Source organism: Ochlerotatus camptorhynchus, unplaced genomic scaffold, assembly GCF_037179485.1.
Source record: "Ochlerotatus camptorhynchus isolate MF236.1 unplaced genomic scaffold, CSIRO-AGI_Acam_v1.1 ptg000350l, whole genome shotgun sequence".
Taxonomy (NCBI): Eukaryota; Metazoa; Arthropoda; class Insecta; order Diptera; family Culicidae; genus Ochlerotatus; species Ochlerotatus camptorhynchus.
This window is the reverse complement of record NW_027040838.1, coordinates 311,832-337,864: the sequence shown is the minus strand read 5'-3', so window position 1 is coordinate 337,864 and position 26,033 is coordinate 311,832. Positions and strand designations below refer to the sequence as shown.

Genomic DNA, 26,033 nt, shown 5'->3' with positions numbered 1-26,033 from the left:
CTTCTGTACACCTTCAATGGAATCAACAGTTTAACGGAACATCGAGACAGAATTTTATGGATGCGTTGAATTTGCTTGAACACCTAGATGAACACTAGGGTGCTTCATTCTGAAAAAAGTGATGAATTTCTGATGGGCCACCCTCCAGTTCGATTCATAGCCCCAAAATATGAACCTGTGCAAAAATTGGTAAAGATTGATGAAGGTTTAGAGGTCGCGCCAATGATTTGAAATTTGTATGGGAATTACTATGGAAGAATTTAAAAAATCGCTTATATCGCTATAACTTTGCTTCTACTTGTCCAAATGTCGAAAAAATTTAGTATGTTATTGCTATGGCAATAAACAAAAAGCCTACAGTTGCTACGCTCAGTTTTGCAGCGTATCAAGAATTATAAAAATGTGAAAAAATGGCAAAATAGGGTAAATTGACAGATGAATATGTACAAGGCAACAACGCCAATTTCATCGCAACAACAACAGGCTTGTTGATCATTGTCATGACAACCACATATTTTTTTTTTTCAACGTTTGGACAACTACAACCAAAGTTAGAGCAATGTAAACGAAAATCAATAATTTCCCATACTAATTCACCAAAATCTCCATACAAAATCCAAATCATTGGCGCGACCTCTAAACCTTCATCAATCTTTACCATTTTTTGCACAGGTTCATATTTTGGGGCTATGAATCGAACTGGAGGGTGGCCTATCAAAAATTCATCACTTTTTTCAAAATGAAACACCCTAATGAACACCCTATAGGTTTGGTGGCTTCCAGTTACTCCTCCACTTTCCATTCCGCTAACGTTCTAATGATAATGCTTGCCATGATCCATCAGAGAAATTGAGAATGTAAACATAATCACAAGTCAAAACTTTCAGGGTTGCCACGTAGTCCTCATCCGGTCTCACGTCCTGACTGATAAGGTCGCGAAAGCACATTTGCGTTGGAACGTGCTCGATGGTGAAGTCGTACAATAGCAGCGTTAGCGCCCAGCGCTGCAATCGGTTCGACGTGTAGACCGGAATGCCTTTCGTCGAGCCAGAAATCCTCAACAGTGCGTGATCCGGTTGGCATTTGCAGATGGAAGCGCCGACCAAACAATATTCTGTGAAATTTCGTTGCCGCAAATATGATGGCTAGGACTTCGCGATAGGATTGGCTATAGTTCCGCTCGGCCGGTGTGAGTGCTTGCGACGCATGCTGAACGACCTTCATGGTACCACCCGGGAATTTATGGCTGATAGTGGCACCAACACAGACAGAAGAAGTGTCTGCCGATACGACGATGTCGAGGTTCGGGTTGTAATGGGTGAGGAGCAAAAAGGAGCAAGAATCTCATTGAACCTAATGAACGCCAGTTGGCATTGTGTTGTCCAACGGAATTCGGTGCCAGCCTTGAGTAGCTCGTCCAACGGGAAGCGAAGAGTTCTCATTCTATGGACGAATTTACCGTAATAATTAACCGCCCCGAGGAAAGAACGTATGCCGGAGACATCAGTGCAGTGGGAGGAGCCATGTCGATGATAGCTTGAATCTTCGTTGGATCTGGTCGTAGCCCGTTGCGGTCGAACAGGTAGCCCAAATATTTGATTTGTGGTTGAGCGAACGTACACTTCTCTGGCCGGATGGTGAAACCAAATTTTTGAATCCGCTCCAACACTGCATGAAGATTGGTCCAATGTTCCTGAGCGTCTTTTCCGCCAACAACCACGTCATCAAGGTAACCAGAAGTGCATGGGAAACCAGCGAACATGGTGTCTATCAGCTGCTGGAATGCTCCTGGTGCTGTCTTGACTCCTGGTGGTAGACGGTTGTAGCGGTACAATCCTCGGTGGGTGTTGATGACAAGAAGATCCCTGCTATCTTCGTCGACTTCCACCTGGAGGAAGGCGTCAGAAAGGTCTACCTGGCTGAACACGGCGAAAATGTCTACCGGTATCGGGAGAGGGTACTGGTGCGGCTGCAGGGTATCATTGAGGCCGGTAGAATAATCCCCACAAATCCGTATGGAGCCGTTGGCCTTGCGGACGACTACCATCGGGGCCGCCCAATTGGAAAAATCAACCGGTGAAATGATCTTGGCGCGCTCCAATCTGTCCAACTCGTCATCCACCGCGCTGTACATGGCGTAAGTCACAGGACGTTTAGGGCGAAACGCCGGTACTTCTTGAACTCTAGCTTGAGTTTTGTTTTCGTACACAATCCAAGTTCACTTCGGAAGACTGCCGGAAATGCCGCCTAGAGGGTGTCCACAGTGGTAGAAGAACTGGTGACACGGTTGCAGTAGGCACTGATAGGCACAGACCACAACCCAAAAGCATCGAGCATGTCGATCCCTAGCAGCTGAAGGGATTTCTCCACCACGTAGAATTGTGCTTGGCGTTGCTCACCGTTGATTGATTCGGTGCAGACAAACTTGAAAAGTAGCTTTAGTGGATCTCCTGACGCTGTTGCGACTCGTTCCGTAGATGGCATTATCGGTGGCTTACCAACTTTCTCCCAGATCCGCTTCGTCACAACGCTGATGTCAGATCCAGTGTCCAACTGAAGACGTACATTCACTCCGTTGATTTGAGTTTGAACGAAACGACGCTTTTTGTTAACGGTATTTACTGTTCTCGTTGAGACAGCTCTCGGTCGGCCTTTCCGCTTGATACGTGCAGTCCCGGTTAAAGTGTATTGCTCCACAGTTCCAGCAGGGTGATGCTGGTACGTTCCAGCTGATCCGATGCTGGGCTTCGGTCGATACTTGTTGAACTGCTTACGTTTGACGAACTGCACTGCTGCTGACGTTGACGATTCGATCATTGCCGTGTCATGCTGCAGACACAACAATCGTTGACAGTCCTCTGACAGCTGTTCGAGTGTGACGTCCGTGCGCACCTCTATCTTCAAAAGCAATCTTGTTCGTATTTTTCCATCTCCGATTTCAGACGATTTTGGCAGCTCGCTCACGCATACTAACACTACCATCAGATAGGGGAAATTTTCTCCTGCATGATAGTGGTGTTAGTATGCGTGGATGAGCTACCAGTTACGCCAAACCGACGATCAAATGCATTGTTTACAAAAGCTGATACGTTTCTTCGAAAAAGTAATCGAGAATTGTACCAACAATCAATACGAAACTAATGATTTTAAATTGGCTCACCACTTTAGTAGCCTATTGGTCCCAAGCAAACGATTAACGTACCCTGTTCTAATTGAAATTCTATTACTACACTATGTTTGTTTTGATTCGCTATGAAAGTTTGACAGATAACATCAGGGGTGTGTGGATTCATGCAGAACATGCAGTGGTGAGTGAAATAGCTTGGGACTGCTTGGGACCGTTGTTCTGGTACTGAGTGAGCCAAAAATAATAATGATTTTCTTCGGGACCCAGTGGTCTTAGAGTTACCTCTATGATTGCACGTTGTACACGATCACGTTGGCACGGCAGCACACAGCTTGTACGATGATGTCACACATACAACTTTACCTTGGTAATGCAGCTGATTGAGCTGACTTATACATGGTGGAAAGGTACAGATAATCGTGTTGTAAGCAGAGAGACAAAAGCAGATGATAGCATCAAAAACATGGTCGCCAGCCAGGGCCCTGGTTGGCTGGCAGCTCATAATAAGTAAACAATCTCAAAAATCAGCACAGCATTTAAAAATGGTGACATGTCAAACATTTATATAATGTTATCCATTTTGTGAAACAGTTCATTTCAATGTAAAGGATGTTTTTATCGGTATATATAAAGTGAAATTAAAAAAAAAAATCATCGAATATCATGTCTTCAGTTTTCTGGTATATGTTAGACGATGACATGAGTTAACAAAAGAGACAAAGTCTAGCTGCCCTTACGAGAATCCCACCCACCTAAAATATAGGCAAAATATCATGTTTTTCGAGAATATTTCACTAAAAGCACTATAAATTCCACAAATAGTTCAATGAAAATTCGCACCTAGTTTGTTTTCGTTGGAATAAAAACAGAAACTAGAGCAAACATATGAAAATATACAAAAAAGTGAAAAAATAAGAATTCTGGCATTTTATTTTTCAATATACCCTATATCTCCGAAACTAAAGGTTATGGCAGTTTAATGTCTTCTGCAACTTTCCTTAATTTTAATAGATAAAAAAAACTTTGTTCAAAACACCATACGTCTAGGATGCTTTATTCAAAAGTGAGATTCGCGCGCCATCTCTACGACCAAGTTGCGAACTAATTAAGTTATTCAGATGAAGCGCTTAACTAATACAAACAACTTTACCGAAAACAGTATTTTGATTGGATGCTTTGTTCAAAAGTTATTAATTTGTTTCCGAGAAAATCACTGATCTGCACCAGTGTGCGGCGTTTCTGATCAAAATGACGTCTGTGCCAAAGTTTGGAAAAATATTTCGCATGAGTTTTCAGCAATTTAAAGTAAACATTCAAAAATTATGTTAAAACCCTAAATATATCAAACTGTCCTTCCCCGATTTTTGATTTTTTTTAAACGCTCATGAAAAATGAAAATGTGCATTTTATTTTATTTTGGGTCGCTGAATCCGAATCTGAAAGCTCGTGGAACTTTAGAAAAGCATCAAAGATCACAGTAGAACCTCATTTCAGGAAGCTTCGGAAAGGTATAAAAAAGTTCAGTAAACTTCCAGGATGCTCAGGGAGAACTTGAAAGCTCAGGGAACTTGCGAAAAGTTCCGAGATTTGAAAACATGATTCAAACCCTTTCCTTAAGTTATCTCGTAGTACCGTCGGAGCTTAACTGAAGATTGATTCCTCGGAGGTCAGGTCAGATTGCATACGGTGTGACGCCGCCACGCCGCCGCCGTCGTTTACAAAACTTTTCCGTAGTTCGGTTTTCCGCAACTCGACTGTAACTATATTTAGCTTTAGTTTTCATTCTGGCATAACAATTATGAAATAAGAATTTAGTTTTCTAACAGTGACAATTCGGTTCGTGAGAATTCCAATCCAATTATTTAGTTTTGAGGTTAGTGTGCAATTTACGCTGTCGGAGACCAGCCATTTTGCCCTAGGTTTTCCCCTTCACGACGGGACGCACGTCTTACCTTCACAGCTGCCAAGATACGAAAGAGGCCGGAGCTCAGTGCTGCGCGGTCAAGTGAGCGGATGCGGGGTTGGGCGAACAGCGAGGCGGGCAAGGCACAAGTTGTATAGAGTTGAGTAGGGCTGTGTAGCATGGCTACGGTATATATATAGGGTGGGACCAAATGTAAATAAGCAGAGGATTACAGCTGTAATCATGCGAACTGTCAAATAATAATCACGACCCCACACAGTTAGGTTATCTAATGATGAGATGGGTCAAATCATTTATCAAGTATTTTAATAGTTGCAGTGAAGTACTCACGTTCGCGTACGATTTTCACTAAGTTTAAACTAATTTTATTGGTGCTTCCATAGCAATATTTTATCTGTAATTGCTAATAGATTTATATGAAATAAAATGCTTATTTTCTTCTATCAAATAACTTTCACGTACCACGCGTTCTTCGGTTCGCTATCGAAAATATTCGACGTTGCGAGTCGACATTCGTCCGAGCTGAGTCGATGCTGAAGCGATCAAAAGGGCCTATCGTCTAAATTCCACAACACTCCATTTTAGTTAACGTTTAGTAGTTTAAGAATGTATTTTCACAGTCACCGAACGATGTAAAACAAATTTTAAAAGGGCATCCTGTTTGCCATATAAATCGATCGCATGAGTTGCCAGTTGCACATCGATCAATGTATGTAATATTCCAAATAATAATGGGTTTCTAAACAACAGATTGAATGAACGAACTTTCCATAAATGGTCGAATCATTTAATCATAAATAAGATCTATTTCCGGTATTCTATCGAAATAAATCCGAAAAGGTGATTTCTCGAGCACTGAATCCATGTCTCCTGGCCAAGGGTCGGCCAACCCTGTCAATATGCCTGTCCCAAAGGGCTTACCAATACGATAATTTATTCCACATCGAAGAAGAATGGTTCCCAAAAAAAAAATCCAATATTCTATTCAGCCCCGAACGGAGTAACCTATACATCACCCTAGAATGGACCATTACTGTCTCTATAGGTATACTCGCTGACCGTGAGCAGCACGCGGAGGAAACTACTCCTACAGGAAAGTAAGTCCCATTGACGACGACGACGACGACGACGTGCAAGGCGGAAGGAAGCCTCCGAATGTGATATGTGAGCCAAGCAGACGAGCACAAGAACCCATTTCACGCTACGCAGCATCCCCAAATCCCCGAAAGCCTAGTGCGCGTCCTCATCCATATGATGGGTGTCGGTGATTTATGCGAAGTCAATAATTTACGACGCTGACAGACCCCGGTCTCCGGGTTCGAGCTTCCGTAAAGCATCGAAATTTTCCGATCGACAGAGTTCGCGAGTGTGGGAAAAAGGGACGCCAAAAGTAACGTTGGCAACACCGATCGGCAGCAGAGTGTGGGTCGTGTATGTTGAATAAGTAAATGCATGGCGCGGTGCGGCGGTGGTTCCTTTCCGGGTGCGGGAAAACATCCAAAACAACATTCCCTCGCTTAATCAGTATTCCGGAATCAATTTATCTCGGCTTAATTGTGTTTGGGACTCGGCAAGGCGCCAGTGCCTTTTTTCCCTCGCTGCAGAAGCAAAGGATGCCAGATGTGGCAATTATGACCGCCGATTGCCGTCGGCGGGCTTCGACCAGGTGTTGCGAAGTGAATAAGGAACCTATGAATATTTACAGGAGTTTGTCTTCGGGTCTAATCGAATCAACATCATCGTTTTTCTCCAGATCTCTTTCTCCTATGAGAAATTTCCTTACGGGATTTATGTTTTTTTTCTGGTAGTCGGGTAACTGGAGGTGACTCCCTGTTGGAAGGATTGACACAAAATTATTGCGCAATACAGAGCGTGAAAATGCCAATGGGATGCTGCGGTTCTCAAGTAGAAAAAACTCGTCGTTTTGTGCAACGAGAGCTTTTTGAAATCTGAAGTGATGTCTTACAAATGAGTTCTTTATACATCAACGAATACGCGTTTGTTGATATTCACCAGCGCTTGATTGAAATTGTCAGAATCGGAATCGATCCTCAGCAAAATAATCGAATTCACTTTGGGCCTAAAACCTCAGTTCAGCAAGAGGCAATAATTTTCCATCGATCGTGTGTAAAAACCAACACGACACGTTCTACAGTGCTATATTTGTGTAAAATGAAAATAATCATTTTGAATTTGATATTCAAAATCATCCCCACCAAGATGAAGACAAATGTATTTATTGATATTGACAACAATACAGGCGATAATGAACATCCAGCCACGAATGAAGAAAATCTAAAATATTGACTTCGATACTCAGAGGTTGCTTTGATCAAAAGAATGCTGTTATGTCAAAATTAAAATTCACGCAGGTAGTTGGTCTATCTGTTAAGGTTGTCTTTATTCTCAGTTAAGTTAAGTGTAGAATAAATAATTTTCATCAGCACTGATTAGAATACATGCTGGTGACATTCAGGCTATTGGAACCTGGTTCCGGATTGTTCTAGTTCTAGATTGTATTCGGTATCAACTTACATTTAATTTTATATCGAAGTGAGTGGAAGCAACCATATCCATAAAAAGAATTCAAAAATACTATCTGTTCAATATACACACTTAGAAATAGCTACTTTTACACGTGACGTAATCCAAATTGGACGTAAATCATGGAACGTAAACAAACATTTCATGTAAAATTAAGTGTTCTCAAACCGAAAGATAAGCATCTCGACGAGGAGAATGTTGGGTGGGTTGTTGAACAATCGTTGTTGTTATTCACATCGTCGTGATTTCGCGCTGTTAAATTTGATGATTTTTTTTTTATCACAACGGCTATCGTTCTTCGTTTTTCCCGTTCTGTAGACTTGAAAAACTTTACCGGTTGTTAGAGCACCCGCACCAATGCGTTGCTAAAGCTATTTTAGCAACTTCCACCATAACGCCCACCCCGTACTGGGGGTTGCTATTCAAGTGCGGGAAATAACAATCTGCCTCCCGGTGAACAGCGGGTTGACAAATATAGCAGCGCGATAGCAACGGGCCCAAGCGTTGCTATCTATCAAATGTTTGTTTTGTTTTTTCATTTGAACATTGGGAAGACACGGAACATCCGTAAATGGGGAAAATTAAAAAAAAGGATCTAGATTTTTTTTAATCAACTTGTTGTTATGCTGCATGAATTAATTTGGATTTGAAACCAGTATGTGCATTCTGGTGGCCATGGAACGGTCCTTCGAAAGATTCGGAACACCCGTAAAGGGGGCCAATTTGTAGAAAAGGTCCTAGAGCTCTGTAATTTTTAAATCACTCATTTTGATGCTACATTAATGAATTTGGATCTGTGACCAGCATTCAAACTCTGCTGGTCACAACCCGGTTTTTTTGGGAGGTCCGGACGATGAGTAAAAGTGATAAAAAAATATTCTAGAGCTTCACGATTCACTTATTCTGAAGCTACATGTATGAATTAGGTTCTAGGACTAGCATATGCAAACAGGTAGCGGTGTGGTTCTCTGGAAGATTTTGGACATCCACAAAAGTAGTTAATTTGGAATTTCCTGAGGTTTTGAATCTTTCCTGAAGTTCATGAATTTTTCTGTTGTTCCGTAAATTTTAATCATATTTATAAAATTTTCTGAAGACCTCGCATTGTTTCTGAAGCATCGTAAAATTCATGAAATTATTGAAATATCCTATAATTCCTTTGAATTCCTTGAAATATCCTGAAATTTTCCTTAAATAAATGAAACTGATATGAAGATTAATCATCTATGAAGATCCGGGAACTTCGCAAAATATAATGAAACTACCAAAAATCTATATACTTCTGACGTTCTGGAAGATTTCTAAACATTTTAAAAAATTTCGCGATTTTCTTGAACATAATCTGATTGTCGCTGAAGTTCCTGCACTTTTTTTTGCAGTTCTCTAAACTGCATTGAATCCCATGGAACTTCCTTAAAATGATCTCAAATTTTCCTGATGCTCATGAAAGATCTCTTATGTTTCTGAAATTTAAATGAAGGTCTTATTACTTTGATGGAGTTTCGGAAATTCACTGTGTTTCTTGGAACTTCTTAAACATTCTTAAATTTCCATGAAATTAGTTTATTTATTTATTTATTTATTCATTTTTCCATTCCTGAAGTACTCTCAATTCTATTGATGTTCTTGGTACTACCATAAAGGTAACTACCCTGAACTAAATAGAAATGTAAAAAAAGTTTTTCTGAATTTTATGGAATTGACCGGAATTTATCGGTGCTTACGCATACAAATCTTCAAAATTCCTTGAAAGTCTGGAATTTCTTGAATTTCTCGAAGTTATGAAGTTATTGGAAGTGCCGTTAATATCTCTGAAATTCCCCAAAGCTCTCTAGTTTAACTTCTTTGAGGAGCTTGGAAGTTCTTTAAAATGACAATTTTGCTCAAGTTATCTCCACATCTCTGAAATTATTTTGACTTCCCTAAAGTTCTCTGGATATCCCTGAATTTCACTAATTTTCTTAAAAGTTCCTGCAGTTTTCTGAAGCTTTTGGAACCATTTTAAAAATCCTGAAATTTGCGTGAAGTTCCCAAAAATTTCCAGAAGTTTTCGGAACTTCCCTTTTGTTCCCGCAGTTTGTCTATGAAACTTCCTGAAATTCTTACTACTTCTTTTCATTCCTCAGACTCTCCTGAAGATCTCTATTGTTTCCTGAAGTGTACGGAACTTTCTTTATGTTTTCCTGATGATGTTCCTGGAATTGTTCAGAAATTAATGGAACTGCCCAGAAGCTCTTGATCTTCGCTGAAGTAAATTTTCCTGAAATCTATTAGATTGCTCTGGAGCTGTCAAAACTTACTCTTAAAGATCTTTTAACTTACCCACATTTCTATCAATCAGAACTTCCTAATTTTTTTCTGATGCTAATAGATCTACTGTATTAAATTTGACCAACCGAGCTTGATACATTCACAAGCTAAAATATGTAATCTAGTAATCCAGATGGGCGTCCGAAAATGCCTTTATGCATTTTGGTGCGCAACTTTTATAAGAGGAGCATACGGAGATCGATATTTCGATAATTTTTACGAATTGACCACTTTTATGGATGTTCCTGATCTCCCAGAGGACAGTTTCGTGACCACCAGTGTGCGCATACTGGTCCCAGAATAAAATTCATTCATGTAGCATCACAACAAGTGATTCAAAAAAAAAATCGCTGGGCTATTCGGATCTTCCGAATCTTCAGTTTTCGTGGTTAGGAATATCAATATTGTCGAAACAAAATCACGAAACTCTGTGATCAATTTCAGTTCGAAGTTCGACGATAAGTTTAGCAACTATCGGTGCGAAAGCCAAAAACGTAAATTCACAACCGTGATAGCAACGACCGGTGCGTAAGTTGCTAACTAAAATAGCAATCGTTAAAGTTGTCAAACTAGCAGCCCGAATAGTAACGCATTGGTGCGGGTGCTCTTAGTGGAAAGTGCAGTTCGTTGGGATAATCGTCTATTTTGAAGCATATTCCGTGTTGTGAAAACAGTGAAAAAAATTCTAATCGGACATCTTGTAGTGTTATTGTCGATATCAGGCGATGAAGAATCTCGTCTCCTGCATGGCTTTTTGCGACAGGATGATTTACCTGAAATGCGGCGGCACAAAGTTGAACAAGGCTTTTCTGAATATTGTCCACACTAGCTCGAACTTGTTTTGGATGTGCAACGAGTGCGCAAAGCTGATGAAATGTGCCCGGTTCAAAACTACTGTTTCGTCGTTTGGTAGTGCGATTAATTCTATCACCGAGGAACAGGAAATCGCACACGCTGAGCTTAGGAAGGAAATGACTAAGCAAGGACAGCAGATCGCTCAGCTGTCGAAACGAATCGCATTGGCAACTCCATCACAGTTGAGTTCCGGCGATCTTATGCGTCACCAGCAAACCACTTGTTGGTGGTACTAAAGCAGTACCGGATGACAATGTCTTTACCGAGGTCCTTACTGTCCCTGAACCCACCGATCTGTTTTGGCTGTACCTTTCTCGTATACATCCTAGCGTGAAATCGGAATCAATCGAGAAGCAGGTCAAAGGTTGTGTATTGTTGTGATCATTGCACTATCCGATTAAGGTTGTGCCGCTAGTTAAAAAAGGGATTCGACATCAGCCGTATGAGTTACATATCGTACAAAGTCGGATTGGCAAACTACGTGAAGTGGCTCTTACATCGGATACATGGCCGAAAGGAATTTTGTTCCGTGAATTTGAAGACGGTCGGCTGTTTCCAGTTGAGAAGTACTTCTGATACTGCTCATTCACAACATCCGCTTTACTGTTCGAACAATCCTAATTCATCTCCGGGACGCAAAATAGACCGCTCTTTGGAAGCTCCTGGTTCCTTCAGCCCAGTCGTGCCGATTCCTGCCAGCGTTCAGCATAGTCGTCTTGGACCTGTGGCTGGATATGAATCAAGAGTCTTCCAACTCGCCTCTACAGGCAAGTACAATCAATATATTGACTGATGCCAATCAAATGTTCAGCAATTCGGACTATGTTAGTCATTGTGATGATGCCTCTGTAACTCCCAATCCTGGGAACCCGGAACGCGCCGTAGAAAGCCCAATGGAAGCCCTCAATCCCTCCGTCTCAGTCCTGCCATCAGCAGCCTTCGTAATCGTTCCGGACCTGCTGTGGGCTGTGGAGAGGGGGTCCTCCAACCCACTCACTATGGCGAGTATTCAATCAGACTTGATGATGGTCAATTATTGCCTTATGTATCTGTGATTTCCAGGGAGAGCAGTCGTTCGATTCCTTGCCGCAAGCAGGACGTCGTGATCTTCTACCAAAACGCCGGTGGAATGAATTCTGGTGTTGAAAAGTACCGCCTTGTACTTTATATCTTAGTATCGGATTGTTGCTACGATGTCATTGTCCTGTGCGAAACGTGGCTCGATTATCGAACGCTTTCCAGTCAAGTCTTCGGTCCTGACTACGAGGTCTCTTCGTTGCGATCGGAAGCCTAACAACAGCCGTAAATCTACTGGTGGAGGTGTCCTTGCAGCTGTCCGTGGCGGGTTGGAGGCAAAGGTCCTCGAGAACGGTTCATGGAACTATGTTGAGCAGGTTTGGACCAGTGATGCAAAATATCATGACACTCACGTGACACTCGTCTTCGCATCAACCGACTATCGCTGACAGATCGTTTTGTCACGCAGTGAGAGTTAGAGCCATGGCAAACAACAATCTCCAGTAATGGTCGCTGCTCACAAGCAAAACGTTACACTCGCTGCTGATGATGCAAAGCACAACGAAAACAGTGAAGACTTGTGCAGTACGATCATGAGAAAAAGCGAAACGACAGAAGAAAATGAAAACACTCCAAGTTCATCTCGGCAGGCGCGACTTTGTGAATTATAAGTGAACCCTACACGATTGCTTTTATTGACAATAATCGTATTGTCAATACATTCTATATTGACGTCAATACATCGAGATTGACAATATTTCTGAATTCACATCATCAATATTATTGTCAATAATTCCCCTTCGCGTCAATATATTGATGCGTGTGGGGTTTGCTATAAACAAAGCAGGCAACATGAAACGGAAGCTGTTGGGTTCACTCACCAACACACTCACATAAGCAAGCAAAGCAGCAACTGCTTCAAAACGAGCACAGATGAGTGTCGTGATTGTCAGGAATGACCAGATCGGTGATGGATCACAACAGAAGACGACATTCCTCAGTTGCTTTTTACTTCTTTCGTCAACTTGATGGATGGTCATGGAGAGAGCTTCGACGAGCACATTGATAGGAATGTACAAAGCGTTACTACCATCAGCTGTTTGGCGATCGTGATTGTGATAGGTCGCAACTCTGGTTTGGACTGCCATCAATCTGCGCTCTGTACATTCCACCTGATTGAGTCCGGGACAATGAACTCATCGATAATCACTGTCGGTCAGTTTTCACAGTTATCGAAAGTTGATGAGATATTCATTTTTGGTGACTTCAATCTGCCAGGCGTTTCGTGGAGTCCATCTCATAGCGGATTCCTGTATCCAGATCCTGATAGCTCTACATTTCACGCAGGAGCTATTAGCCTTCTCGGCAACTACTGCGCAGCGACGCTTTCTCAAATTACCCATGTAGTTAATGAAAAATGATCGTAGTTTGGACCTCTCTTCGTGAGCACACAGGACAGGGCTCCTTGGGCACTAACTAAGCTAGTTCCACATCACCCTCCTCTAATTGTCACTGTTGAGGACAAACTCGTGCGTGATTTCGACGATTATCCTGCTACGGTTACACTATGACTTCCGTAAAGCTGACCACCGTAGCATCATAGATGTATTGTCTAGCATGGTATGGAAGAACATCCTTGATCCAGATGACGTTGAGGCTGCAGCGCAAACCTTTTCACATGTCTTGGCATATGTCATTGACAGACACGTCCCAAAAAGAACTCACCACAAAGTGTCTCACCCTCTCTGGCAGACGAGAGAGCCACGTATAGGTAGAAATCAATCAAAAGAGCAGCATTGAGAAGATTTACGAAGTATCGCACGCTTCCTCTGAAACTACATTATGTGAGGCTGAATCACATCTACCAGCGAGTCAGTCGTGAATGCTTTTCAAGTTTCCAACGAGGCATCCAGCGCATTCTTAAGTTACACTCGAAATCCTTTTGGAACTATGTGAACGAGCAACGCAGGGAATCCGGCCTTCCATCGTCTATGGAATTCGACGGAGAAGTTGATGCCACCGTTCAGGAGATATGGAGCCTTTTTCCGACTAATGAGATACTAACTGACGACCATATTAACCTGGCTGCCAAGAATGTTCTAGTAAATGATCAAACACTGGGTGCAATTGATGTTAATGCTGAGATGATCTGCTCTGCTCAAGTCATCCTTCAATCTTGGACCTGATGGAGTTCCATCTGTATTTTTGACGAGACATACCGCTGTTAATTCCGCTTCATCGCCTGTTCCACATGTCTCTCTCTCCAGTGGCCTATTTCCATCCTGCTGGAAACTTGCCCACATGTTTCCCGTCCACAAAAAAAAGAAGGAAACGAGCTGTGGATAACTATCGAGAAATTACATCGTTGCAAGCAGTATTTGAGTGATGATCAACATGGGTTTACTGTCGTCAGCGCTACAACGGTACAACCACCAATCTGATGTGTCTCACATCGTATATAACCGAATTAACACTCCGAACACGATGCCTCCGAAAAACGTGTAACGCCAAGTTTGCAATGGCACAACTTAGCCATTTCTTGATGAATTTCAAAAAATGTGGTACCTTTAGAATTCGTAGGGTTTCTACATGATTTTTATTGCAAAAAACTTGAAAATAGAGTCGTCTACTTTTTAAAAAGCGAAAAGAGTTGTTACACGTTTTTTTTTAAAGGTGTGTTTGTAGGGTTTTGCAAGTGGCGCAAGATCTGTAATTTAGATTAATGGGCACAAATGTTCACAATTAGCCAGAATACAGTCATGGTTCCTATATGTAGATCCTGGAGACAACGGAACGGTCCTCGAAAAATCCGGAACTTCCGTAAAAATGGTCAATCCATGATCCTGATCCTAGAGCTCTGCGGTTTTTTTGAAAACATTAGGATCTGTCATATTAGAATGAATTTGGGTCATGGACCCAGATGGCCATCGGACCGTCTTCCGGAAGATCCGGAACATCCGTAAAAGTAGTAAATCCACGATCCTGATCCTAGAGCTCCGCGTTTTTTTATAAACATTAGGAACTGTGATGATAGAAAGAATTTGGGCTTGTGACATAAACAAGAACCTGGATGTCCATAGAACCGTCCTCCGGAAGATCCGGAGCATCCGTAAAAGTGATCAATCCATGAAACTGATCCTTGAGCTATGCGTTTTTTTTTAACGTTAGGATCTGTGATATAAGAATGAATTTGGGTCATGGTCCAAGATGGCCATCGGACCGTCCAGTGGAAGATCCGGAACATCCGTAAAAGTGGTAAATCCACGAACCTGATCCTAGAGCTCCGTGATTTTCTTGAAAACATTAAAATCTGTGATGATAGAAAGAATTTAGGCTTGTGACATTAACATGAACCTGTATGTCCATGGGACCGTCCTCCGAAAGATCCGGAACATCCGTGAAAGTGGAAAATTAACGAAACTGATCCTAGAGCTCCGCGGTTTTCTCGAAAACGTTAGGAACTATGATATTAGAATGATATTGGGATCGTGACATAGACATGGACCCAGATGGCCATAGGAACGTCCTCCGGAAGATCCGAAAAATCCGTAAAAGTGGTCAATGTATGGAACTGATCCTAGAGCAGCACGGTTTTTTTTTTCGAAAACACTTGTCATATATAAATTAATTTGCAGTCGTGACATAAACATGTACCCAGAAGGCCATGGGACCGTCCTCCGCATGATCTAGAACATCTTTAAAAATGGTCAATCCTCGAAACTTATCCTAGAGTTCTACGGTTTTTTCGAAAACATGTGGAACTGCGATATACGAAATATTTTGGGGTCATGACATAAACATGGACCCAAATGGCCATGAGGCCATCCTCTGGTAAGTCCAGAACATCAATAAAAGAGGTTAATCAATTAAACTGATCCTAGAGCTCCGAAGTTTTTTTTTTCCAAAAACTTTAGGAACTGTGATATAAGAATGAATTTGTGATCGTGACTTAAACATGATAGAAAGCCATGGGACCGTCGTCCGGAAGATCAACAACATCCGTAAAATGGTCACTCCATAGAATTGAGAGGTGGAAGAATTACTATGACGAGCACCTCAACGGCGATGCAGCAGAAAACGAAGGTGGCACGGCAACAGACCTTGCAGCCCGTGCAGAAGACGACAGAATACTGGCCCCTGATCTTCAAGAAGTTGAGGAGGAGATCGGTCGACTGGTGAACAACAAAGCAACTGGTGTAGATCAACAACCAAGTAAGCTATTAAAATACGGTGGTGAAGCACTGGCTAGAGCGCTGCACTGGGTAATTGCCAAGATTTGGGAGGAGGGAATATTACCGGAGGAGTGAAGCAAGGTGTTGTATGCCCAATCTACAAAAAGGGGGACAAGTTGAATTGCTGCAACTACCGTGCCATCACACTGCTGAGCGCCGCTTACAAGGTACTCTCCCAAATTATACGCCGCCGCCTGTCACCATTTGCAAGAGATTTCTTGGGAAATACCAGCAGGGATTCATGTGTTTATATTCGCGATTCGGCAGGTTCTGCAGAAATGCCACAAATACAACTTGCTTACACATCATTTGTTCATCGATTTCAAATCCGCATACGACACAATCGATCGTGATCAGCTATGGCAGATTATGCACGAGTAAGGATTTCCAGATAAACTGACGCGATTGGTCAAGGCAACGATGGATCGAGTATCGGGGACACTCTCGAGTCCCTTTGATCTCAAAGGGGGTTACGGCAAGGTGATGGACTTTCGTGTCTGCTATTCAACATTGCGTTAGAATGTGTGATCAGAAAAGCAAGGATAAACACGAGTGGCATGATTTTCAGGAAGTCCATCCAGCTTCTTGGCTTCGCCGATGACATCGACATCATGGCACGGAACTTTGAGACGAAGGCGGAAACGTACATCAGACTGAAGGCGGAAGCTAGGTGGATTGGACTTGCCATCAACGCATTAAACACAAAATACATGAAAGGAAGAGGTTCTAGGGAAGACAATGTTAGCCTCCCACCCCGAGCTCAGATTGACGGTGACGAAATCGAGGTGGTAGATGAGTTCGCGTATTTGAGCTCACTGGTCGAAAATGATACCAGCAGAGAATTTCAAAGACGCATTATGGCAGGGAATCGTGCCTACTTTGGACTCCGGAGGACGCTCCGGTCGAATAAAATTCGCCACGAAGTTGACTATCTAAAAGACGCTGATTAGACCGGTGGTCGTCTACAGCCACGAGACTGTGACTATGCTCGTGGAGGACAAACGTGCTCTTGGATGACGGAACGTGGAGGAGTCGAATGAACCAAGAATTGCACCAGCTGTTGGGATAACCATCCATCGTTCACATTGCAAAAATTGGGCGACTACGGTAGGCTGGGCATGTCGTAAGAATGTCGCACGACGACGCAGTGAAAATGCCCCAACAGGAACAAGAAGAAGAGGCGCGCAGCGGGCAAGGTGGATCGATCAAGTAGAAGGCGACCTGCGGACCCTTCGCAGACTACGAGGCTGGCGAAGTCTAACCATGTGGATAGTAGAGTGGATACGACTTCTTCGGATAGCAGAGGACAACAAGGCCTTAGCCCGATTGCAAGTCATAAAATTGATCCAAGAACGAAAAACCGTGGACCTATGATATTAGAATGAATTTGGAGTTTTAACATAAACATGGAACCGAATGACCATGGGACAGACCATGGGACTCCGGAAGATCCGTAAAAATGGTCCATCCATGATACTGTTTCTAGAGCTCCGTAGTTTTGTCGAAAACACTTCTAACTGTGATATATGAAAGAATTTAAGGTCGAGACATCAACATGAACCTAGATGGCCATTGGAACGTCCTCCAGAAGATCCTGATCATCCGTAAAAGTGGATCATCGATGAAACTGTGAAAAAACCGTGGTTTTTTTCATCGAAAACTCTTGGAATTGCGATTTAAGATAGAATTTAGGGTCGTGACATAAACATGGATCCAGATGGCCATAAGACTGTCCTCCAAAAGATCCGGAACATCCGTAAATTTATCATACTGTGAAACTGATCCTAGAGCTCTGCAGTTCTTTTTTAAACAGTGTGATATAAGAAACCTCTGGATCACTTTTACGGATGTTCCGTATCTTCCGGAGGACGGTCCTATGGCCATCCAGGGCCGTGATTTTTAAACTTTATTAAGGAGATTGTGGGCTGGTTCGTCTCCGGTACGTGTTTATGTCATGACCCCGAATTCTTTCTTATATCGCAGTTCCACATGCTTTCGAAAAAACCGTAGAACTCTAGGATCAGTTTCAAGGATTGACCATTTTTAAAGATGTTCTTGATCTTGCGGAGGATGGTCTCATGGCCTTCTAGGTACACGTTTATATCACGATCCCTAATTCATTCTATCATCTCAGTTCTTAGTGTTTTTTTTTCAAAAACTGCGGAGCTCTAGGATCATTTTCATTGATTGACCAGTTTCACGGATGTTCCGGATCTTCCGGAGGATGGTCCTATGGACATCCAGGTTCATGTTTATGTCACAAGCCCAAATTCTTTCTATCATCACAGTTCCTAATGTTTATAAAAAAAAACGCGGAGCTCTAGGATCAGAATCGTGGATTTACTACTTTTACGGATGTTCCGGATCTTCCGGAGGACGGGTCCATGACCCAAATTCATTCTTATATCACAGATCCTAATGTTAAAAAAAACGGAGCTCTAGGATCAGTTTCATCGATGGTCCACTTTTACGGATGTTCCGGATCTTCCGAAGAACGGTCCCATGGCCATCCAGGTACATGTTTATGTCACGACCCCAAATATTTTTTTGTATCACAGTTCCTAATGTTTACAAAAAAACCGCAGAGCTCTAGGATCTGGATCATGGATTGACCATTTTTACGGAAGTTCCGGATTTTTCGAGAACCGTTCCGTTGTCTCCAGGATCCATAGATAGGAACCATGACTGTATTTCTGGCTAATTGTGAACATTTGTGCCCATTAATCTAAATTACAGATCTTGCGCCACTTGCAAAACCCTACAAACACACCTTTCAAAAAAACGTGTAACAACTCTTTTCGCTTTTTAAAAAACTAGACGACTCTATTTTCAAGTTTTTTACAATTAAAATCATCTAGAAACCCTACGAATTCTAAAGGTACCACATTTTTTGAAATTCATTAAGAAATGGCTAAGTTGTGCCATTGCAAACTTGCCGTTACACGTTTTTCGGAGGCTTCGTAGTCGGCGTAAAGTTTTTTACCCACCGTATTCGGAGTATATATAAAGTTATCGTGCACCCCTCGAAACATAGGAAAATCCACGAGCCCCTCATTTTATCTGTCAAACTTTCATAGCGAATCGAAACGAACATAGTGTAGTACTAGAATTTCGACTAGAATGGGGTACACTTATAGATGTACTTGGGACCATAAGCAACAATCAATACGAAACTAATGATTTTAAATTGGCTCACTTCTTGACTAGCCTATTGGTCCCAAGCAAACGATTAACGTACCCCATTCTAGTCGAAATTCTAGTACTACACTATGTTTGTTTTGATTCACTATGAATGTTTGACAAATAGCATGAGGGGTGAGTGGATTTTTCTATGTTTCGAGGGTGAATCGACTAGCTTGGGACCGAAGAGAGTACCAGAGCTGAGCCAAAAAGTTGAGCACGTTTCTTCGGGACCTTCTAGTCTTAGAGTTACCTCTATGCCATAAGCCAGTCATGTAGTGAGCCAAATCGTTAGTTTCTACCTGTTGCTTCTACTGCGGATAGGATTACACCCATTGCTTGGCACTTGGCCGTTTGTCTTCCGTGAGGTTTCATATTACGATCAGTAGCGGTGCGGCTCCTTTTTCGGTGAATGGACGCTCATGTGGGCTGTAACTAGCTGCTTGCCTTTCGTTGTGTGATGGAGAACAATGTTCAACGCCGAGGGCCGAAAGCACTGCTGCTGATGACGACCGACCGGACATCACCACACACGGTGATTGAATAAGCACCGTTCGGCGAGGCCGGAAAGAGTTCGATTTTGAAATCTGTGCTAGGGAAAGCGCTTTTTGCAGGCAATCGGTGATAATTTTGATCACCATTGCAACAGTTGGACATTTGTGTAATTTTCAATAGTGACCTATTGCAAATTGATAGTGTTCATTTTAGCAGATTCGTAGAAAAATTTCCAATCGATGGGCTTTTTTAGAATTAAAATCCATTCGCTATTGACAGAGTTATAAATGGTCAAAAGCTGACCACTTTTCGTAACGCGGTCCATTTTCCCAAATATGAGAAAATTAAAGATTGGATTCACTCAATATATGGGAAATGGCATAAATCGCCGAAATCCGCTACACTTTTTCCAATGTTTCTTGACACTAAAGTTAGTCGAAGTGAGAGCCGATCCTTGTCCTCTTGTTTTTCACATTTTTTCATCATTTCGAATCGTGTAAGACCATTGATCCCACTAGATGCTCCACATAGGAATTTGTCACGTTCGGTGTCGCCCAAGTGCGCCATAAATATTCATCCGAGAATCTCTCTGTAGCGACAACAATCCGTACTTTTATCGCTTCTGCCACTGCAACAGCACGTGAGATTCTTCACCACAGGCACTGGCCCCCACCGGCACAAGGTACAAGTTCCCACGGAGTTTAAATCCACCGGCACCGGAAACACGTATCCACTCGATTTCGGGTGGCGATAATCCGTCCTTAATACCGAGGAATGCACCATTAAAGCTACAGTTTCCTCCCTCACCATCACCCCCATCGCAAAAACACATATGTACCCGAAAGGGCACCGGCAAAACCGATTGAATTAATTAACTTCTGTCTGTTGTCCTTCTTTTTCCCTGTCGTTGCCAGCTGTTGCTCAAACATTCCCCGGCGGCGATGACGGCTGCGACGGCGTCGGCGGATGGACGTGACAGGGCCCGGCAGCAGCACCTTGTCAATCTGAGCGTCTCGACCGACGCCATCAGCCTGGACGGGTTGCTGGACTGCGTGAGCAGCGGAAGCTTTTCCAGCCCACCGTCACCGAAAGGAACAATGGGAGGACACAGTAGCAGGACGACCACCGGGACCGCCGAGGATGGTGAGTGCAATTTTATATACCTACATATTGGATGATTTTGTGACGTGACGGTTATTAACAACCTGCCTTCCCGGAGGGTTGGTTAACAAACAGTAGCGCGGCAAATCCATATTACGTGACTACGACTCAGCTGGGAAGCATTAAATCTCATTTTCGAAAAATTAAACGTCGCTTAATGCGTTTGTCACACAAAAAGAGCACTGATTGCCCGCCTCGGCTTCGTTAGGCACTTTTTGCGTCTCGCTTAAACTTGATTTAATTTGAAACTTTCCTTCTCCGTCTCAACTCTTTTTATCCTTTGCAGACTCTGGCATCTATCAAAACGACCCCCACCACCTGCACCAGCACCACAGGCAACGGCATCCGCACCCACCCGAGGACAATGCCGAAAGGATTACTACTTCCTCGTCCTCCTCCAGCCGCTCCGCCTCCTCGCTGGAAGAATTGAATTACGCGCTCGAAACGCTCAAAATCAGCGACACATTTCACGCCGATAAACAGGCAGTTAATCAACATTATGAAAATCTCATTAACGAGACAACCGACCTCGAGGACCAACGGGTGCTGAACCAGCAGGAGGATGCCGATTCGAAGAAGCAAAGGAAGCTCAGCGACTGGTACTACATCAAGACCAGTCCGACCAAGCACAAGAAGGGTCCACCACCGGCGGCAAGTCCTTGCGTCGAACGCCGGAACCGACCAGCAGTAATAATTACACGGGATCAGCAGCGGGCTGGCAGCCCCGGTAGGTCTACCCATCCGGACGAGCAGCTTGTTCCGCCAGTGATGGCAACGACTTCGAGTGGCGGTGGCTCGCGACAGGGCCAAGTACTGCTGACAAAAGTTTTAATTGCTAGTAAATATTCCTCCTCTCTAGCTGGAGCGAACGATGGCCACCACCAGCTCCACCCCCAGCAGCAGCAGCAGCAGGGCAATTCAAACTTGGTAAACAGCAATAAATTTTCATCTCCGGTGTTGGGTCCGAGGAGGTTCGCTTCCAGCGATGTTTTACCACCGCAAGCCGCACCCCGGCGGCACTACTCTGCTGCTTCGTCGAGGCCAATCTCGCCCCCAACGATAACAAACGCTGCAACAATGGCAATAAATGACAGAAATCTGTCGCCTCCGGTCACAAGCAAATATTTCAACATCGTGACCCGACCAGGTGGGTGTACCGCCATTCCCCCAAAGTTTGACTGTCTAATTCGGCTGTGGAATCTTTCAGGTATTTCCGCGGACTCGGGACGACCACCCGGGCAGCTGGACATCACCAGCACCAGCAGTAGCTTCGAGCACATCCCGGAGATTATCGGCAATCGATTTTCACCGTACTGCCAGCGTAAACATCCGCAGAACATTTATGAAAATTTTCCAGCGAATCGAATCGCACCACCCACCGACAGCCAGCTCCCGCAGCCATACGACATCGTGGACATGACGCACCAGCAGCGATACAAAAAGGCGGTCAAACGGCCTTTGCCGAGGGTGCCACCACAGCCGGCATCATCTGGTGCGGGACCGCCAGCAGGAGCGCCACCACCTGTGCCACCGTTACCATCGGCAGTGGCGGCTGCTACGGCGGTTGCCATCGAGTATGGCGAAGAGGATGACGACGCCGCCGACCGGAAGAACAAAAGTTCATTGACCAGGGTGAGTGTTGCTTTCTTTGTTGGTTGTTATTTTTTATTTTTTTTTTATTCGGAAGGTCGATTGTTAAGTTCAACGATGACCCTCTTCCGGGAAAATCGTCTGCCGGCGGATTTATTTCAGTTTCCATTCATTCTGCTTGGCGGACGTATTATTCATGTTCATGGAACTACTTTTGTCAGTTCTTGTGTGGGTTATTTAAAAAAAATCATCGCATTTTCTTAATTTTGAATTTTTTTCGGATGTTCCTGAAAAACTTTTAAGGGGCGCAACGGTCGTTGTCTCCAGGTGTATTTAGAACAAAACCTTCATCGAGATGGACGAAATGTCTTCGCATGTCTGCAACGCTACTTTAAAATTTGCGATGGGACTTGTCCAGATTTATAGAAATTAATCTCTATACACGGTTAGAAAAAAGTACCCAAAAGTAAGTTCTTTTCACTCATCTCGGCACTATAGTGCAGGAACCCAAAAATAGGTAAAGCGGGTCAAAGTAGTTTTCATTTACTTGTGTGCAATTCGTATGGAATTTTCCACTAGCTTTCAATGCAAAAGTAAGTTAGTTGTACCCAACAGTAGGTAAATACTATTATACTCAACGTTGGGTTCCCACACTTTACTACCCCTGTTGGGTGGTTTTGCTCCTCCGTTTTTGACAACATTAGAAGGAGAAAAGGAGACAAACTAGTCAAAAGTAGGTAAAAGTGAACTGCCCGTTGGGTACTTTTTTCTTACCGTGTAGAAGTTCAGGGAAGTTAAGAGAACATCATTTGATTTCAGGGTACTTCGCAGAAGTTCAAGGAACTTCAAGGAATATAATAGATATTTAGGAAACTTCGTAGAACTTCAGGGATCTCAGTAGAAGTTCAGGAAACTTTCTAGACGTGCAGAAAATGTTGTACAAGTTCTGATAATTTTGTCGAAGCTCAGCGAACGTCGAAGCTCTTAAGTGAACTTTGTAGAAGCGGATAGAATCTTGTAAAAGTTCAACGAATGAAGTAAAAGCTCACCGAAATATGTAGAAGTTTAGTGATTTTTGTAGAACCTTGTGGAAATTTAGCGATCTTTGGAGAAATTCTCTCTAAAGTTAAAGTTCAGAAGACATCGTAGATGTTCATGAAACATTGAAGAAGTTCAAGAAGCTTCGCAAAAAAAATGAGAACTTCGTAGGCCTTCAGAAGCTTCGTAGGCCTTTAGAAGCTTTGTAGAAATTCAGGAAATTAAAAAATCAGAGTACTTCGCAAAAGTAGGAACTTCATACATGCATGGGAAGCTTCGTAGAAGTTAACTCAATATTATTTAATTCAAGGCTACTTCATAACTGCTTGGGAATCTCCTTTTAACATCAGGCCGCTTCGTTTAAGTATAAAGAGCTTGGAACAGTTCAGGGCATTACGTATAAGCTCAGGAAACTTTGTGAAACGTCGCGGAAAATCAACGAGAAACGTAGAAGTTGCAGAATTACGTATCAACTCGAGGAGCTGCGTAAACTTTCTTAGAAGTGCAGGGAATTTCTTAGAAGATCAAACAATTTCGTAAACGTTTTGCAAACTCTTAGGCCTTCAGGGTTCTTCGTTTCTGTTTAGGAAACACCGAAGCAGTTTGTCAGAAATCTACTTGCCTATGCGGTATTGCAATAAATTTCCCGGAAGATTTGGGAACTGCATTTAATTTTAAGGAACTTCCCGGAAGCTCTGGAATATTCGTAGATAAGGACGAGAAGATTGCAACGAAACTATCAGGTGATTTCGACGGAGTTTCCAGACGACTGCATCGAACATTGCAGAAAATTTCGACAGAGCTCTCTGACGTTTCCTACGACGGAGGACCTAGACGAATTTGTCAGAGATTTCAGACGATTTCGACGGAAGAGGGTCCTCTACGGAGATTTTAGTTTGGATCAAATATTCCAGACGATTTTATGGAGTTTCCTGACGATTCCGACGGAAGAGGGTCCTCTACAAAGATTCCGGACGATTTCAATGGAAGTTCCAGACAATTTCGACGGAGTTTCCTGAAGGAAGCATAAAGCAAAAGACGATGTTGACGGCGATTCCAGTCGATTTCAAAGAAAATTCCAGACGATTTCGGCGGAGGAGGTTCCGGAAGATTTCTACGGAAAATTGAGTGGATCCTCTTCCGTCGGAAACTTTAGTAATCTCCGTCGAAATAATCTGGAATCTCTGTTAAAGTCGTCTGGATTCGATTTCAACGGAGATTCTTGGTGATTTCGACGGAGATTTCTGACGTTTCCGACGGAGGAGGATCCAGACGATTTCGTGGCGTTTCCGACGGAGTAGGTTCCAGACGATTTCGATGGAGATTTTAGGCAATTGCAACGAAAATTCCAGACAATTTTGACGGAGTTTCCTGATGTTTCTGATGGAGGTGGTTCTGGACGATCTCTACGGAGATTCCAGACGATTTCGACGAAGTTCGCTGATGTTTTCTATGGAGAAGGATCCAGACAATTTGGACGGATATTCCAGTCAATTTCATAGCAAATTGCAGACGATTTCTACGAGATGATTCTTTGACGTTTCCGACGGAGTAGGTTCCAGAGGATTTCGATGGAGATTTTAGACGATTGCGACGAAAATTTCTGAAGATTTCGACGGAGTTTCCAATGGAGGAGGTTCCAGAAAATTCCAGACAATTTTGACGGAGTTTCCTGATGTTTCTGATGGAGGTGGTTCTGGACGATCTCTACGGAGATTCCAGACGATTTCGACGAAGTTTGCTGACGTTTTCTATGGAGAAGGATCCAGACAATTTGGACGGCGATTCCAGTCGATTTCAAAGAAAATTTTAGACAATTCCTACGAGATGATTCCTTGACGTTTCCGACGGAGTAGGTTCCAGAGGATTTCGATGGAGATTTTAGACAATTGCAACGAAAATTCCAGACAATTTTGACGGTGTTTCCTGATGTTTCTGACGGAGATGGTTCGACGATTTCGACGAAGTTCGCTGATGTTTTCTATGGAGAAGGATCCAGACAATTTGGACGGAGATTCCAGTCGATTTCATAACAAATTACAGACGATTTCTACGGGATCTCTGACGTTTCCGACGAAGGAGATTCCCGACGATTTTGACGTAGATTTAAGGTGATTGCATTGAAAACTCCATAAAGTTTTGAGGGAGCGTTTCCGTCGGAGGAGAATTCGAAAATTCCAGACAATTGCGACGACGTTTCCCGACGGAGGAGGATAAAGACGATTTCGACGGAGATTTCAGACAATTGCGATGGAGTTTCCTGACGTTGTCTAAGGAAAAGGATCCATACGATTTCGGCGGGGATTCCAGACTTTTCCGACGGAGATGATTTTGACGGCAATTTCAGACGATTGCATCGAAAATTCCTCAAGATGTTGAAAGAGTTTTCTGGCGTTTCCGCCCAAGGAGGATCCAGACGATTTCGATGGAGATTCTATACCACTTCGACGAAGTTTCCTGACGTTTCCGACGGAGGAGTTTCCGGACGATTGCAACGAAAGTTCCAGGATTCTAGACCACTTCGACGAAGTTTCCTGACGTTTCCTACGGAGAAGGATCC

The 26,033-nt window shown here is 43.1% G+C and overlaps 1 protein-coding gene across 1 annotated transcript in view; it reads left to right on the top strand.

Annotated features, from left to right (window-relative positions):
* LOC135709112 (uncharacterized) overlaps window positions 1-26,033 on the top strand; it is a 494,499-nt gene that overhangs the window by 221,924 nt on the left and 246,542 nt on the right. The window contains exons 3-5 of the mRNA XM_065231310.1: window positions 20,599-20,827; window positions 21,132-21,992; window positions 22,053-22,477. Coding sequence (XP_065087382.1) covers window positions 20,599-20,827; window positions 21,132-21,992; window positions 22,053-22,477 — 1,515 coding nt within the window. The remainder of the gene's footprint in view (window positions 1-20,598; window positions 20,828-21,131; window positions 21,993-22,052; window positions 22,478-26,033) is intronic.